General features: G+C 49.7%; 1 protein-coding gene across 16 annotated transcripts in view; it reads right to left on the bottom strand.

Moving 5' to 3' along the window:
• The window catches only part of LOC135176979 (dystrobrevin beta), a 224099-nt gene that overhangs the window by 96328 nt on the left and 109950 nt on the right, over window positions 1-17821 (bottom strand). For 11 of the 16 annotated variants that reach the window (XM_064146514.1, XM_064146518.1, XM_064146523.1 and 8 more), the window contains 2 exons: window positions 8819-8909; window positions 1434-1519 (listed from right to left, as the gene is read on the bottom strand). In XM_064146514.1, coding sequence (XP_064002584.1) covers window positions 1434-1519; window positions 8819-8909 — 177 coding nt within the window. The remainder of the gene's footprint in view (window positions 1-1433; window positions 1520-8818; window positions 8910-17821) is intronic. The other 5 variants (XM_064146517.1, XM_064146521.1, XM_064146522.1 and 2 more) reach the window with 1 other exon arrangement.

Below are 17821 nucleotides of genomic sequence, written 5' to 3'. Positions count from 1 at the left end.
TCAGCTGCAGCATGGAGAGAGCAGATCATGGCTAGGAGAAGACTATACCATTGAGGACAGCACACCAGTAACATCTGAGAGAGGCTCTGCAGATAACACAGGGGCTGTTGCTGTGTACAACACCCGAGGTCTGAGCTGCTCAGCAGCTTGTTCTTTAGAGCTGCACCAAATAGTTTCTCTCAGCCAGAGAAACATAAACTCAAAACGCAGCTGCTGAAGAAGCAGGTGAGTGCAAATGCAGTGTTATGGTAACAACAGAGTGGATTGCTTCTTAGTAGTCCTTTGGGACCAAAAAGTCATAGAATCACAGAATGATTTGGTTTGGAAGGGACTTTTAAATGTCACCTCGTCCAAAGGCCCTGGAATAAGCAGGGAAATCTGCAACATCAGCAGGTTGCTCAGAGCCCCATCCAAACTGATCCAGAATGCTGGAAGGGAAGGGTTATTTACCACCTCTCTGGGCAAGCTGGGCCAGTGTGCCACCACTGTCAGCAGAAGGAAAACATTTTATTCCTTCTTTCTAGCCTTAACCTTTCCTCTTTTCATTTATAACCATCACCTCTTGTCCTGTCAAAACAAGTCCTGTTCCCTCATTTCTTCTCTACTACCCTAAGTACCAAAAGGTCACAAGAAGGTCTCCTCAGAGCTCTCTATTCTCCAGACTGAACAAACCCAACTCTCTCAGCCTGTCCTCACAGCAGAGGGGTTCCAGCCCTTAGAGTCTTTTTGTGGACTTCACTGGCTGTGCTCCAACAGTTTCATGTCTTTCCCATACTGAGAAGCCCAGAGATGGATCCAGCATTGCAGGAGGAGTCTGACCAGAGCAAAGCAGAGGGGCAGAATCTCCTCCCTGAACCTTCTGGACATGCTGCTGGGGATGCAGCCCAGGGTATGGTTGGCTTCAGGTCTGCAAGCACCCATTGCTGGCTTCTGTCCAGAAGAAGGAAACCATCTCCTACAGCCCATCCCCTATTTCTTTCAGGCCACCCAGTTTCTTCAGACTGTTTTGTGTCCCAACAAAAGGAAAAAAAAACACTCATTCTTTTCAAGATGAGTTTACTCATCCCAGCTGTCCAACCTGCTCACTTCACTACATTGCCTCAGCCCACTTATTTTTTTGCCATCTGAATGGTTGACCTTGTGGTGAGCAGACATCAAGAGAAGCCTACAAAGCAGCTCCTGACACTCATCACCATTTAAGATGGTATTAAGAAGATCAGTGAAGAAGATCAACCTGCTCCCTGGAGACTAAGAGCCCTGCAGCTCTATCCACACTGAGCTAATTGGTTAATGAGGCAGCTTCAACAAAAGATCTAGAAGAACAATCTGGTTAATGCAATACAAAAGGTTAGAAACAACAAAGCACAAGGACTAAAGGCTTTTCTCTCCTCAAACATCCTTCCCCAAACAGTGCTGATCAAAGCTTGCTTTACCTGTTTTTGTTTTCCAGCTCTGCAATCAGCTGTCTTTGTTGTTTGTTGGCATCAAAGCTGAAACCCAGGTCTGTAGGTGGGCGAGGCTGGGGATGAGGAACAGAGGAAGATCAGACACAGCATTCATTACCCATTACCACCTATGACATAGTTTGAACTGAACTCCTTCCCCAAAAGAGTTGTCAAGGCCTGGAACAGGTTGCCCGGGGCAGTGGTGGAGTCCCCATCACTGGAGGGGTTAAAAAGCTGTGTAGATGTGGTGCTGAGGGGCACGGCTTAGTGGGGGGCTGTTAGTGCTGGGTTAATGGTTGTACTTGATGAGCTACTGCTGTAGTCAAAGAGTGTGTGAGGAAGCTGAGGTCCTACAGTAAGTCCCTGTGTCCTGGTGCAATCAGCTACAAGGACAAGTGGTGGTGATGTGTTTCATCTGCAGTCTCGGGAGGCTCCTGAGGTTCTGGGGCTCTTGGGACTTCATCCAAAGCACAAGAACCTTTGTCCTGCTGAAAAGAGGGGGTGTGTGTGCCTATAAAAAACCAATCTGCTCCTTAATCCCTTTCTTCAGAAATCCTGCCCAGAGCATGAAATCACCCTCATGACCTAAAGGACTTGAGTCCACAGGAGCAAAGACAACACTGCAGAGGAGAGATGTCCTTCATGCTGCTCACTTTCAAACATCACTAGTCAAGAGGTCTTTTGGAAACTACAGTGGCTATTTTGTAGGACAACTCAATGTTCTCTTATTTGTTCTATTGCTTCCAAGAGCACATTTAATTTTTCATTTGAAGTCAAAGCCACAGGGGTTGTGAAGGACCTTTTGAAACAGCTTAACCCAAAACCCCTGCTCAAAGCAATGCCAGCTACAGCAGGCTGCTCAGGACATTGTCCAGCTGAGTTCTGAGTCCCTCCAAGGATGAAGACTCCCCAATCTGCTCCAGTGGTTGAGCACTTATGACCATAAGGAAGTTTTCTCTTTGTTTAAATGGAAGTGAGGTGGTCTCCATTAGGGTAGGGTGTCCCTGGCCATGGCAGGTGGGGCTGGAACTAAATGATCCTTGTGGTCCTTTCCAACCCTGACTGATGCTATGATTACCTCTTGTTCTGTCATGGCACCACTGAACTGGCTCCACTGCTTCTTACAACCATCAGCTATTAATACACAAAAAGACCTTCCCAAATGTTCTCAAGGCTAAAGATACCCAGACACCCCCCAAAAAAACCCCACCAGGATGCTGATTCTCTACCAGTATCTAAACCTTCCTGGTTCTAGAACTTAGAAGATCCTCAGCCTGAAGGTTTGCAAAGGAAGTGCCTAAAAGCACCAGGCAGAGGCACTGGAATCTGACCACCCCTACTGTCAGATGTTTAGGATTGCCCCCGAGCTGTTTTTAGCCTGGGCTAACCATCTCTTCCCCAGCAATTCTCAGCGTGCTTCAGGATCTGCTCTAAGCTGAGAACTATCTGCAGCAGGTGGTTGGGTTGGCACAGTTGCCCTGGTCTAGAGGGGGAGAATGCTCAGGATGACAGATGTGGGCACCAGAGGGATTTAATGACTGCCACACACAAAGCCTAAGAGTCTATCAGTGCAGTTTAATATCCTCATCAGTGACACAGACTGTGGGATCAAGTTCACCCTTGGCAAGTTTGCAGATGACACCAAGCTGAGTAGTGCAGCTGACACACCTGAGGAATGGGATCCATCAGGAGGGATCTAGGCAAGCTGGAGAAGTGGGACCATGTGAATCTCCTGAGGTTCAAAATGGCCAAGTGCAATGTCCTGCACCTGGACTGGGACAACCTCCAGTATCAGTCCAGGCTGGTGGATGAAGGGATGGAAAGCAGCTCTGTGGAGAAGGACTTGGGGCTGCTGGTGGGTGAAAAGATGGACAGGAGCTGGCAATGTGCACTCACAGCACAGAAGCAAACCCAAAGCAATGTTAAGGCCAGCAGGTTAAGGGAGGGGATTCTGCCTCTCTGTTCCACTCTGGTCACACTGCACTTGCAGTGCTGTGTCCAGGTCATCAGAGAAATGGACCTGTTGGAGCTAGTCCAGAGGAGGCCATAACAATGATCCAAGGGTTGCAATCCTTCTGTTGTGAGGACAGGCTGAGAGAGTTGAGGTTGTTCAGCCTGGGAAAGAGAAGACTACAGGGACACCTTCTTGTGGCCTTTCACTACTTAAAGGGACTTATAGGAAAGCTGGGGACATGCTTTTTAGCAGGGCCTTTTGGGACAGGATAAGGGGTGAGAGGTTTAGATTAAAAAGGGATTGAGATTAGATATAGGGAGAAAGTTCACCGCTATGAGGGTGATGAGAGAGCAGCCCAGGTTGTCCTGAGAGGTGGTAGATGAGCCAGCAATGTGTCCCATCCCTTGAACTGTTCCAAGTCAAGTTGGACAGGTCTCTGAGTAACCTGCTCCAGTTGAAGATCTCCCTGCTGACTACAGGGGTCTGGACTAGATGAACTTTAAAGGTCCCTTCTTACCCAAAGCATTCTGTGACTCAGTGATTCTGTGACACAGTCAGCACTCCTCAGTCACCTATGATGTGGGCTCAGGAGGAGATGTGTCTAAACCCTTATTAGAGTCACTTGAGAGAGTGCTGAACCTGATGGAAACACAACAGAGGTACATGTCTAACTGCTTCTGCACTTGTCTAGAGAATATCTGACACCTGTTCTAGGTTTATTTGCCCCTGCATGGATAAGAAGACACAGTTCCTGCCCCTCATTCCCCAGCAGAGAAGCACCATGGGAAGCAACGGGCTACATCCTCCCTACCACTGCCCAGCTGGAGGCAGCAGTGCAAGGTGCAGTGGTGAGCAAGAGGCAGTCCTGGGGTAGGTTTTGTTTTAAAAGCCCCAACAGTAGGTTTAATATCTAAAAATGACAACTACCCAGGACACAGACTTTACAGCCTTGAGGTAGAATCTTGATTAGAAAAGAGAAACCAGCCTGAAGAAAGCACAAACAGATGCTTCAAGTAGCCAGGGGATAAGGAAATACATCAGAGTACTTTCAGCTTAAATAAACCTGAGGCAAGCTCAAAGCTTTTGTGTTCATCTCTGAAAGCACTGGGTTTTATAAGTGACATTCCAGATGTGGCAAGAGGCTATCCCTAAAGGCTGCACCTCAAAACAATGCAAGAAGGAACCAACAGCTGCAGACCAGTCAGCTTAAACCCAGTTCTTGGAGAAAAAACACAGAGTAAACCCACTTGCACTGCTCAGAACTAAATGAAGGTTTTAAGGGCAAATCACACCAAAGAAAACCATTTTCCTTCCACAGTAAAAAATCAAATCCTGTGCAAGGGAAACTATGAACACAGTAGAATCATAGAATCATCATAGAATCAACCAGGTTGGAAGAGACCTCCAAGCTCAGCCACTCCAACCTAGCACCCAGCCCAGGCCAATCAACCAGACCATGGCACTAAGTGCCTCAGCCAGGCTTTGCTTCAACACCTCCAGGCATGGCGACTCCACCACCCCCCTGGGCAGCCCATTCCAATGCCAATCACTCTCTCTGACAACAACTTCCTCCTAACATCCAGCCTAGACCTCCCCTGCCACAGCTTGAGACTGTGTCCCCTTCTTCTGTTGCTGCTTGCCTGGCAGAAGAGCCCAACCCCACTTGGCCACAGCCTCCCTGAATGCTTTTGGCATCCTTTTGAGGGGTTAGTACCATTCAGTATTTTCATCAATATTATGGATGATACCATTTCTTGTCAGTTATTTTGCTCACAGGATCAGTAGCCTTAATCTTTTTGTGACTGCTCAATGATCAATAATCCCCCAAGTTCCTTCTTGACCCAGTCATGAGATGTAACCATTTTCTCTGTGGCAGGGAAGTACCTTGCTGTAGCTTGAATGAAACTACAATGTCATAGAACCACAGAATCAACCAGGGACACCTAGATTTAAAAAACCTTGTCTCTGCCTTTCTGAAGTGTAGAGGACTGCAGGCTGTTCTGTAGAGTAGGTAGTTTAATGAATGCTGGTTCATCCTCTGCATCACATCTCTTGTCACATCTGGAGGTCTGCATCTAGCTCTGGGCTCCCCAATTCAAGAGGGACAGGGAACTAACAGAGTGAGCCCAGCAGCGGTTTCAAAGATGCAGAGGAGATTGAAGCATCTCTCTGAGGAGGAAGGGCTGAGACACCTGAGGCTGTTTAGCCTGGAGAAGAGCAGACTGAGAGGGGATCTTCTCAATGCTTATCAACACCTAAAGGTCTGGGAACAGGAGGATAAAGGCAGATTCTTTTCAGTGGTACCTGGCAACAGGCACAAACTGGAACCCAGAAGGTTCTATTTGAACAAGAGGATAAACTTGTGAAGGTGTTGGAGCCCTGGGCCAAGCTGCCCAGAGAGGTTGTGGAGTCTCCTTCTCTGAAGAGATTCCAAACCCACCTAGAAACCATGGGGGGCAACCTGCTTTAGCAGGGTAGTTGGATTAGATGATCTGTAGAGGTACCTTCTAATCCCACCATGCTGGGACTCTCTGAGTCCAACTTGCTTGGACTGGTATTTCAAATAAGGAGCATTCAGATCTCACCTACAGTGTACCTTTTCTTGGGTAACAGCAGGGGATTTAATGACAGTGTTTAACCAAGCCTCCAGAAGCCAACTTGGCAAACCACTGTACTCCTCCATCACTCTGATTTGGAAGAAACTGTCAAAGAACAACAGTAAACCTCATGTCTCATGGGCATCAGATTCGAGGTTTCTTGGTGCAAGGACATCATGGTGTCATGGAAAATCTGAAACAGTATTTCCCCTGCCCTTCACTGTGGTATCACAATGCTCTTTATGACAAAGAAGAGGAGGAAACAAACAAGAGAAAATGGTTCATATAATTGGTGCATACAGAAGAAGAAATGAGCCAAGGACCAAGCTGCAGAGAAGTACAGCAGGAAATGCAGATTACTTCTTCTTCCTTTATGAAAAGTACTTATTAAATAATGCCTATAAGCTTAAAAGGAAAGTAACATGAAGTGAAAATGAGAAGTATTATTTAGGCTGTAGGTAGCTTTAATGAGCTGAGCTGATGCTTTTAGCAGTGCACAATGTTGAGGGAAGAGCAGCAACCACACACCGCTGTCAAAAAAGAGCAATGTGGGCAAGAACCTAATTATCGTAACTCATCCACATAACTCAACCTAATTATCCACTCACCCATGATTATTATCTCATATTTATTAGGTGCTTGTACTTTTCCTAGCTGCAAGGCTGCAAAGGTCAGCAGACTCCTGCCAAGAGTGCATAGTCCCTGTGGACCTCTGCTCCTGCTGAGTGCCGCAGGCTGCTGCCTGCCTCGGTGGGTCATGCTCCATCAGGAGTCACTGGGAAGCAGAAGGCACATCTGGCTCACAGACCAGATACCAACCTCTGCTTATACAAACTAACCTCCCCAGGCATATCAGCAGAATCTCAGGAGCATCTGGGGGTGTGCTACAGCTGGAAATGGGGAAAGGTGGAGGTGAAGGAAATGGGTTGAAGGCAATGGGATGAGGTTTAGCAAGGCCAAATGCTGGGTCCTGCACTTCAGTCACAACAACCTTGTGAATGCTGCAGGCTTAGGGAAGAATGGCTGGAAACTGTCAGGCAGAATAGGACCTGAGGGCATTGATTGCCAGTAGCTGAGGATCAGCCAGCCTGTGCCTAGGTGGCAAAGAATGTCAATGGCATCCTGGCTTGGATCAACAATAGTGTGGACAGCAGGACCACGGAGGGATTGTTACCCTGTATTGGGCACTGGTGAGGCCACACCTTGACAAATCATGGAGCAAAGCTGGAGGTGGGGTAAGTCAGAGTGGAGGTGAGGAGGAAGTTGTTGAGCAGGAGAGTGGTGAGAGGCTGGAATGGGTTGCCCAGGGAGGTGGTTGAGGCCCCATGGCTGGAAGTGTTTAAGGCCAGGCTGTGTGAGGCTGTGTGCAGCCTGCTCTAGGGTAGGGTGTCCCTGGGCATGGCAGGGGGGTTGGAACTGGCTGCTCCTTGTGGTCCCTTCCAACCCTGACTGATTCTATGATTCTAAGCAATGGGGCAGCCTGTCCAAAGCTGTTAGAGGAGGCCTGATGGTGTGTGGGCACCTTCAACAGACAGAAAGAGTGGCCAGTTTTTTGAGGATGTGCTAAGCCAAGCTGCTTCATTTTGGGGGAAACAGTGTAAAATGGCAGCTGTGAATTGAGGGAGATCACTGCTGCTCAGTACCAGGGTAGAGTGCTCCTGGCAAATGCTGCTCTGCTTTCACGTGGATAAAAATGCAGGGATGAGCACCTAGGATGACCTAGTGTGGCCAGTAGGACAAGGGAGGTTATTCTTCCCTTGGACTCAGCACTGGTCAGGCCACACCTTGAGTGCTGTGTCCAGTTCTGGGCTTCTCAATTCAAGGGAGATGTTGAGATGCTGGAAGGTGTCCAGAGAAGAGCAATGAAGGTGGTGAGGGGCCTGGAGCACAGCCCTGTGAGGAGAGGCTGAGGGAGCTGGGGGTGTGAAGCGTGGAGAAGAGAAGGCTCAGGGCAGATCTCATTGCTGCCTACAACTACCTGAAGGGAGGCTGTAGCCAGGTGGGGTTGGTCTCTTCTGCCAGGCAAGCAGCAAGAGAAGAAGGGGACACAGTTTCCAGTTGTGCTGGAGGAGGTCTAGGCTGGATGTTAGGAGGAAGTTGTTGTCAGAGAGAGTGATTGGCATTGGAATGGGCTGCCCAGGGAGGTGGTGGAGTTGCTGTCCCTGGAGGTGTTGAAGCCAAGCCTGGCTGAGGCACTTAGTGCCATGGTCTAGTGGACTGGATAGGGCTGGGTGCTAGGTTGGAGTGGATGATGTTGGAGGTCTCTTCCAACCTGCTTGATTCTATGATTCTATGATTCATCCAGCTTGTGGAATGAATTCTATGGAATTTTTGTAAGTTCTTAATTGTCATGGACTCTTCTAGCAATTTGCTGTTCAAGCAGCATTTACTTTCACCAGTTTAAAATTGCTTGGGTGCTCAATTTAATTTTGCCCATTGTGAGACACTGCAAACACAAACAAATCTCTTCCTTTCCCAGGCTCCTTCCCTCTGCTATAAATATATTCCCCACAGTTTGTTCCACAATTTGTTTTCCTCAGGTATCTACGTATTTATCTCTTCTCTCAACTAAGTAGCACTAATCTGCTTATTCTCTTGTCTCCTCTGACCTCATTTCTAATACATTTGCCTTGTCGTTTCCCCCGTTGCCAGAGGATGCAGCGTTTCTGCTGAAGAGGGGGAAAGCGAGCAGCTCTTTCAGCTGGATAAACAAAACCAGGGGGGTTGATGCAGTTATTAGCATCAAACTACTCATTAGGCTCTGAAAAACACCTCCTTCCACGCTCCCTGGTCAGCAAGAGAGGGATGGAATATTGACTTACTGCATTTCCAGCTTCAGCAGCCAGCCGGGCGGCGTATCTGGCAATCAGCCTGTGCTCCTCGTCCAGCCGGCCAGGGCTGTCCAGGACGCTGCTGGGGAAAGTCAAAGCACTTTGTCAGTACCTGTTGCCTCTAGATGTTCCTCAGGCTGGGGCATAACAGAGGAAAGCGGTGTTATTGCAACGGGACAGAGATGGGGAAGTGAAGGGACGCATGGAAAACAAGAGAGATCAGTGCCTTTTCCATTCCGCTTCTGAAACGGGGACTGCTCTCCAGACCTGCCCAGCAGCATTTCACCCCTCTGCCCAGCAGCATTTCACCCCTCTGCCCAGCAGCATTTCACCCCTCTGCCCAGCAGCATTTCACCCCTCTGCCTAGCAGCATTTCACCCTTCTCCCTAGCAGCATTTCACCCCTCTGCCCAGCAGCATGTCACCCCTCTGCCCAGCAGCATTTCACCCCTCTGCCCAGCAGCATTTCACCCCTCTGCCCAGCAGCATTTCATCCCTCTGCCTAGCAGCATTTCACCCTTCTCCCTAGCAGCATTTCACCCCTCTGCCCAGCAGCATTTCATCCTTCTCCCTAGCAGCATTTCACCCCTCTGCCCAGCAGCATTTCACCCCTCTGCCTAGCAGCATTTCACCCCTCTGCCCAGCAGCATTTCACGCCTCTGCCCAGCAGCACTTCAGCCCTCTGCCTAGCAGCATTTCACTCCTCTGCCCAGCAGCATTTCATCCTTCACCCCAGCAGCATTTCACCCTTCTCCCTAGCAGCATTTCACCCCTCTGCCCAGCAGCATTTCACCCTTCTCCCTAGCAGCATTTCACCCCTCTGCCTAGCAGCATTTCACCCCTCTGCCTAGCAGCATTTCACCCCTCTGCCCAGCAGCATTTCAGCCCTCTGCCTAGCAGCATTTCACCCTTCTCCCTAGCAGCATTTCACCCCTCTGCCCAGCAGCATTTCACCCCTCTGCCTAGCAGCATTTCACCCCTCTGCCCAGCAGCATTTCAGCCCTCTGCCTAGCAGCATTTCACCCTTCTCCCTAGCAGCATTTCACCCTTCTCCCTAGCAGCATTTCACCCCTCTGCCCAGCAGCATTTCACCCCTCTGCCCAGCAGCATTTCACCCTTCTCCCTAGCAGCATTTCACCCTCTGCCTAGCAGCATTTCACCCCTCTGCCTAGCAGCATTTCACCCCTCTGCCCAGCAGCATTTCACCCTTCTCCCTAGCAGCATTTCACCCCTCTGCCCAGCAGCATTTCACCCTTCTCCCTAGCAGCATTTCACCCCTCTGCCCAGCAGCATTTCACCCCTCTGCCCAGCAGCATTTCACCCCTCTGCCTAGCAGCATTTCACCCCTCTGCCCAGCAGCATTTCACCCCTCTGCCTAGCAGCATTTCACCCTTGTCCCTAGCAGCATTTCACCCCTCTGCCTAGCAGCATTTCATCCTTCACCCCAGCAGCATTTCACCCCTCTGCCCAGCAGCATTTCACCCTTCTCCCTAGCAGCATTTCACCTCTCTGCCCAGCAGCATTTCACCCCTCTGCCCAGCAGCATTTCACCCCTCTGCCTAGCAGCATTTCACCCTTCTCCCTAGCAGCATTTCACCCCTCTGCCTAGCAGCATTTCACCCTTCTCCCTAGCAGCATTTCACCCCTCTGCCCAGCAGCATTTCATCCTTCTCCCTAGCAGCATTTCACCCCTCTGCCCAGCAGCATTTCACCCCTCTGCCTAGCAGAATTTCGTCCTGTTCAACATCTTTATTGATGATCTGGACCAGGGGATTGAGTCCAGCATCAGTGAGTTTGCAGATGACACCAAGCTAGGAGCAGGTGAGGAGCTGTTGGAAGGTAGGAGAGCCCCACAGAGGGATCTTGCCAGGCTGGATGGGTGGGCAGAGGGCAATGAGATGAGATTGAACAAGGCCAAGGGCAGGGTTCTACACTTTGGCCACAACAACCCCAAGCACTGCTACAGGCTGCGGATAGAGCGGCTGAGAGCAGGCAGGAAGAAAGGGACCTGGAGGTGCTGATAAGTAGTAGCAGAAGATGAGCCAGCAGTGTGCCCAGGTGGCCAAGAGAGCCAATGGCATCCTGGCCTGGATCAGGAACAGTGTGGCCAGCAGGACAAGGGAGGTTACTCTGCCCCTGGACTCAGCACTGCTCAGGCCACACCTTGAGTGCTGTGTCCAGTTCTGGGCTCCTCAAGTCAAGAGAGATGTTGAGGTGCTGGAAGGTGTCCAGAGAAGGGCAACAGGGCTGTTGAGGGGCCTGGAGCACAGCCCTGTGAGGAGAGGCTGAGGGAGCTGGGGGTGTGCAGCCTGCAGAAGAGGAGGCTCAGGGCTGACCTCATTGCTGTCTCCAACTCCCTGAAGGGAGGCTGTAGCCAGGTGGGGTTGGTCTCTTCTGCCAGGCAAGCAGCAAGAGAAGAAGGGGACAGAGTGTCAAGTTGTGGCAGAGAGGTCTAGGCTGTGGATTTCAGGAGGAAGTTGTTGTCAGAGAGAGTGATTGGCATTGGAATGGGCTGCCCATGGAGGTGGTGGAGTCACCATGCCTGGAGGTGTTGAAACAAAGCCTGGCTGAGGCACTTAGTGCCATGGTCTGGCTGACTGGACAGGGCTGGGAGCTAGATTGGACTGGATGAGCTTATAAGTCTCTTCCAACCTGATTGATTCTGTGATTCTATGACAAATATTCCAGAAGAAATCAGGAGAACATCTTTCTATCTACCAACTGCTCCCCTTCTAATACACCCCAGGATGTCATTTGCTTTCTTGGCTACAAGGCTACATTGCAGGGGAAAGAAGAGGAGCAGGGTGAGGAGGAGGCCAAGCAGGAGGTTCAAGCTGGAGGTTACCCTTTCCTGAAATTTCCCCTTTACACTGAGTCTGGGATACACCTGTGAGCTAACTCCAGCCAGCTGCCCTGGCTGACTCAGAGCTGCTAATGGCCTACAGCACATGGCTGGCCTGTGATTCTGTCCCAGCAAAACCAGGACCTCCTCTAAAAGGGAAGCCATTAAATTGTTTATATGAACCACACCACTATTAACTGAAAACCACCAGGATTCATGAGGAAAGGGCCTGAAGGTGTTTAAATAAACAGTGCAACGGAAGAAGCTGGCAAAAGGTGAGTGGAACCTGTGGGAAAAGAGATTTAAGAGAAGAAAAATCAGAGACTTTAGAGGAGGCTTGATGAACTCATGCCTTCATGTCAATTCGTTTCCTGACTCATTTTTGGTGAAGAAGAGTTTTTCCCATCCCACTTTCTGAATTTGTCAGTTTTGTTTAGCTTGCCTGTGTCTGTATAACTCCATTCCATACCTTCTACCCTTTCAATAATCTGTTTCAACAATCAAGTGCAGGGTCCTGCACTTTGGCCACAACAACCCCAAGCAGCACTACAGGCTGGGGATGGAGTGGCTGAGAGCAGGCAGGAAGAAAGGGACCTGGGGGTGCTGGTAGAGAGTAGCTGGACATGAGCCAGCAGTGTGCCCAAGTGGCCAAGAGAGCCAATGGCATCCTGCCCTGGGTCAGGAAGAGCGTGGGCAGCAGGACAAGGGAGGTTATTCTGCCCCTGGACTCAGCACTGATCAGGCCACCCCTTGAGTGCTGTGTCCAGTTCTGGGCTCCTCAAGTCAAGAGAGATGTAGAGGTGCTGGAAGGTGTCCAGAGAAGGGTCACAAAGCTGGTGAGGGGCCTGAAGCACAGCCCTGTGAGGAGAGACTGAGGGAGCTGGGGGTGTGCAGCCTGCAGAAGAGGAGGCTCAGGGCTGACCTCATTGCTCTCTACAACTCCCTGAAGGGAGGCTGTAGCCAGGTGGGGTTGGGCTCTTCTGCCAGGCAAGAAGCAACAGAACAAGGGAACACAGTCTCAAGTTCTGGCAGGGGAGGTCTGGGCTGGATGTTAGGAGGAAGTTGTTGTCAGAGAGAGTGATTGGCATTGGAATGGGCTGCCCAGGGAGGTGGTGAAGTCTCTGTCCTTGAATGTGTTGAAGCAAAGCCTGGTTGAGGCACTTAGTGCCATGGTCTGGTTGATTGGCCAGGGCTGGGTGCTAGGTTGGAGTGGATGAGCTTGGAGGTCTCTTCCAACCTGCTTGATTCTATGATTCTATGTTTTCTTCCAATGCTTCTCCCAGCCCCAGTAACTTTTAACCTCTTCTTCCCTAAGTCAAACAGAAAATACTTAGTGACAATTTCCTCCTTTCTTGAAGAAGACCTGTAAATAAATATACATCTTCTGCACTTGCTTTTAGAACTATTTTAAGTGGAGCTCAAGTCCATCTCCTGGCCTCTGCTGCATTATTCTTTAATATAAACCAGCTTGAACAAGGAAACTTGACCACAGCCTACAGCTCTTGGATTAAGAGAGGGAGCATTAAACACCATCTGCAAAGCAGCATGGAATTCTTCACATTGTTTCACAAAGGAAAATTCACTTCTCTATAGTTTTAATTTCTTTGGAGCCATTGCAAAGGATTCCCACCCTGAAAACTCCTCTTGGATAGGAGCCTTGTGGAGTTCCCTGTCCCTGCAAACTGTGACCCTCCCCTTGCCTATAGCAGTCCCACCAGTATCCAGTGCTGCCTGTCCTGGCGTGACAGCCAACACACTTAACTCGAGGTCTGGAGAAGAAGAGGAAAGGCAGCAAAGGGGAAGATTAAGCCTGGCTTAAGCCCATATCCTCATATGTGAACAACAGTTTAGAGGTTTTCACAGCCACAGAACTTTGGAAAGGCAGTATTATACATTTCTTCATCTTAAAAATACTTCCTTTTGATACTTAAAGCACACAGGAGGTTGGAACCTCACGAAGTTCAGCAAGGGCAAGCATAAGGTACCTCCTCTGGGCATGAACAACCCCCTGCACCAGGACAGGTTAGGCATGGGACAAGCTGGAAAGCAGCTCTGCAGAGAAGGGAGTGGTGGTGAACAACAAATTCACCAGGAGGCAGCAATGGATGAAAATGCCAGTGGTCTTCTTGTGTGCATTCAGAAGTGTGGCCAGCAGGTCAAAGGAGGTTCTCCTCCCTCTCTTGTCTGTTGTAGTAAGGCCACATCTGGAGTCCTGGGTCCAGTTCTGGGCTCCCCAGTTCAAGAGAGACAGGGAACTACTGAAAAGACTCTCCACTGGGAGGCTGCAAAGATTCTGAAGGGGCTGGAGCACCAATCTAAGGAGGAAAGTGAGAGGCCTGGGACTGTTTAGCCTGGGGAAGAAAGGACTAAGAGAGGATCTTCTCAATGCTCAATATGTAAAGAGCAGGTGGTAGGAGGATGGAGCCAGACCCTTTTCAGTGGTGCCCAGCAACAGGACAAGGGCCAGAGGGCACAAACTGGAACCGAGGAGGCTCTGCCTGAATAGGAGAAAACCTGCTTTCCTGTGAGGGTGCCAGAACACTGGAACAGGCCCCAGGGGATGTAAGAGAAGATGATACCACAGGAGGAGGTTTGAGACCTTGGACTCCTTCCAAAACTGCTTAGGAATTCATGATGCTGCAAAGTAGCAAAGAAGGCATGGCTTAGTCTAGCACTCACCCGAAGGGGCACACATCCCAGGTGTCAACTGATGACAAGCCAAATGGAGACAGAATGCCTTTAAAAGTGACTTTTCCCTTTAATTCTCCTCTAAATCCAGAGAGCTGCTGTTTCACAGGGTCAAATCAAACCAGTGAAGCATTTAACCACTCATCCATCCACCTAGGTCAGCAGCCCACCAAAAGCAAAGCCCTTTGCAGGAAGCATGGGATACATCATGCATGAAAATAATGACACTCTGGGCAGGGCTGCTTAATTTTCTTCTGGTGAAAAGTGGAGCTGAAATAGAAGCCTCACGAGGACAAGGGAAAAATAGGCTCGTTGAATGATGTGGAACATAAGTTATGAATGCTGAGCTTAAGAAATATGTCCCAAACATCTGTCCAAGTAACAAAGCACAACTCAGCAGCTCTGTAAGCTTTCTGACTGTGTACAGTCTCACTTGCTGTGGTCTGCAGCTGCTTTGCCTCCAGCAGATCGTTTAGGGTGGGGAATTTCTATTACTTCTTTAAAAAGCACAACTTGGCTTGCTACCACAATTAGAGAGGAGGTAGAAAAGCCCAGGAAAAAAAAAGATGTTATAACATAAATGAAGTCCATGGAGCTCTCTTTGCTCCGCCTCTTATGTAGTTTGGATGGACTTTTTGGCTGGAATCGGTGAATCATAGAATCACAGAATCATAGAATCAACCAGGTTGGAAGAGACCTCCAAGATCATCCAGTCCAACCTAGCACCCAGCCCTATCCAATCAACCAGACCATGGCACTGAGTGCCCCATCCAGGCTTTTCTTGAAGACCCCCAAGGACGGTGCCTCCACCACCTCCCTGGGCAGCCCATTCCAATGCCAATCACTCTCTCTGTGAAGAACTTCTTCCTGACATCCAGCCTATACCTACCCTGGCACAACTTGAGACTGTGTCCCCTTGTTCTATTGCTGGTTGCCTGGGAGAAGAGGCCACCCCCCACCTGGCTACAATGCCCCTTCAGGTAGTTGTAGACAGTAATAAGATCACCCCTGAGCCTCCTCTTCTCCAGGCTAAACAGGCCCAGCTCCCTCAACCTCTCCTCATAGGATTTGTGCTCCAGGCCCCTCACCAGCTTCCTTGCCCTTCTCTGGACATGTTCCAGCATCTCAACATCTTTCTTGAATTGAGGGGCCCAGAACTGGACACAGTACTCAAGGTGTGGCCTGACCAGTGCTGAATTTTGGCTGGAAGCAGAGAATTTTGGTTGGAATCAGTGAATTAAAGAACTTTTAATATGCTGAAAAATCTCAGTGATCCTCTTAGTCATAGCTGAGGGGTTCTCAAAGTTTAGCTGAAAGACATGAAAAGACGCTGGGTGATAAAGAGCAGAGGTAATCATACACAAACTCAGTGTTTTCAAAAGAGCCAGCACAATTAATCACTGAGACAGACTATGATGGAGAAGCTACTCATATCATCAACAGGGTTCTCTGGAAGCTACATCTTCAGAGGAAAGAAGCACTAGGTTCAGCTCAGGGATGAGTGGGGATGACAATGTTAAACCAAAAGAGAGGAGATTCAGACTAGAAAGAAAGAAGAAATTCTTTGTGCTGAGGGTGGTGAGACCCTGGCCCAGGTGACCCAGAGAGGTGGTAGATGACTCATGCCTGGAATCATTCCAGGTCAGATTGGACAAAGCTCTGAGCAATCTGCTCTACTTTCAGATGTCCTTGCTACTGTGGGGAAGATGGACTTGATGACCTTTAAAGATCCTTTCCCACCCAAACCATTCTATCTCACTGGATAAGGAACTGGCTGGATGATCACATGCAGAGAGTGGTGATCAATGGCACAATGTCCACCTGGGGACCAGTGACAAGTGGCACCCCTCCAGGGGTCAGTGCTGGGGCCAGTGCTGTTTAACATCTTTGTCAGTAATATGGACAGAGGAATCAGTGCACCCTCAGCAAGTTTGAAGGTGACACCAAGCTTGCTAGAGGGCAGGGATGCCATCCAGAGGGACCTGGACAGGCTGGAGAGGTGGGCCCAGGCCAACCTCATGACATTCAACAAGGCCAATGTGAGGTCCTCCACCTTACACTTGGCAGTGCAATCCCACGCACAGATACAGGCTGGGTGGTGAACGGCTGAGAGCAGCCCTGAGGAGGAGGACCTGGGGGTTTGGGTTGATGAAAAGCTCAGCATGAGCCTGCAGTGTGAGTGCAGCCCAGACAGCAACCCTGTGCTGCGCTGCAGCAAGAGAAGTGTGGACAGCAGGGCAAGGGAAGGGTGTTCTGCCCCTTGGCTCTGCTCTCCTCAGACCCCACTTGGAGTACTGTGTGCAGTTCTGGAGCCCCCAACACAAGAAGGACATGGAACAGTTGGAGCCAGTCCAGAGGAGGCCACCAAGATGATCAGAGGGCTGCAGCAGCTCTGCTATGAGGAAAGGCTATAAGAGTTAAGGCTCTTCAGCCTGGAGATGAGAAGGCTTTGAGAAGACCTTACAGTGGCCTTCCAGTATCTGAAGGGGACCTACAAGAAGGCTGGGGAGGGACTATTTAAAAGGTCTTGTAATGACAGGACAAGAGGTAATAGGTTTAAAGTGGCAGAGGGGAGATTCAAACTAGATATAATGAAGAAATTCTTTACAGTGAGGGTGGTGAGACACTGGCACAGGTTGTCCAGGGAGGTTGTGGCTGCTCCCTCCCTGGAGGTGCTTAAGGCCAGGTTGGATGAGGTCTTGAGCAACCTGTTCTAGTGGGAGGTGTCCCTGCCTATGGCAGGGGGTTGGGACTGGATGATCCTTGAGGTCCTTTCCAACCTAAACCATTCTATGATTCTAAATAGGGTGGTCCCTAAAGAAGGTCTATGGGGACTATTCTATGATTCTGTGCCTAGGATAGGAGAGGATAGAACAGGACAGGACAGATTGCTTCAGGTGGCAGGGACCTATACCAGTCACCTGGCCAGCTGACTGATCACTTTAGTACTGAACAAAAGTTGAAGTGCATTGTTAAGGATATTGTCCCAAATGCCTCTCATATGTCAAAAATTCTGCACCCCAGTGTTAAGATTGGTGTGAGATGACACACAAGATACTCTAACAGTCTCTTCTGGTACTGTTCTGACAGGAGAGGGGCCATGAGGAACATCAGAATAGCAGCCCTGTACTATGCCTCCCACAGCAACCCAGAGCAGATGTAAAGAGGAGAACAGAAATAGAAGTTGTTCAGCATAAGAGTGGTGAGAGGCTGGAATGGGTTGCCCAGGGAGGTGGTTGAGGCCTCATCCCTGGAGGCGTTTCAGGCCAGGCTGGCTGAGGCTGTGTGCAGCCTGCTCTAGGGTAGGGTGTCCCTGGGCATGGCAGGGGGGTTGGAACTGGCTGCTCCTTGTGGTCCCTTCCAACCCTGACTGATTCTGTGATTCTATGAAAAGAGAAAGTGATGGCTATCACAGGAAGAACTCCCCTAAGTGAGATTTTACTGTTGTCTCACTCAGAAATAGAG

Source organism: Pogoniulus pusillus, chromosome 7 (assembly GCF_015220805.1).
Source record: "Pogoniulus pusillus isolate bPogPus1 chromosome 7, bPogPus1.pri, whole genome shotgun sequence".
In the NCBI taxonomy this organism is placed as follows: Eukaryota; Metazoa; Chordata; class Aves; order Piciformes; family Lybiidae; genus Pogoniulus; species Pogoniulus pusillus.
Note: the sequence above shows the minus strand (reverse complement) of the source record. Positions and strands in the feature narration are given on the sequence as shown.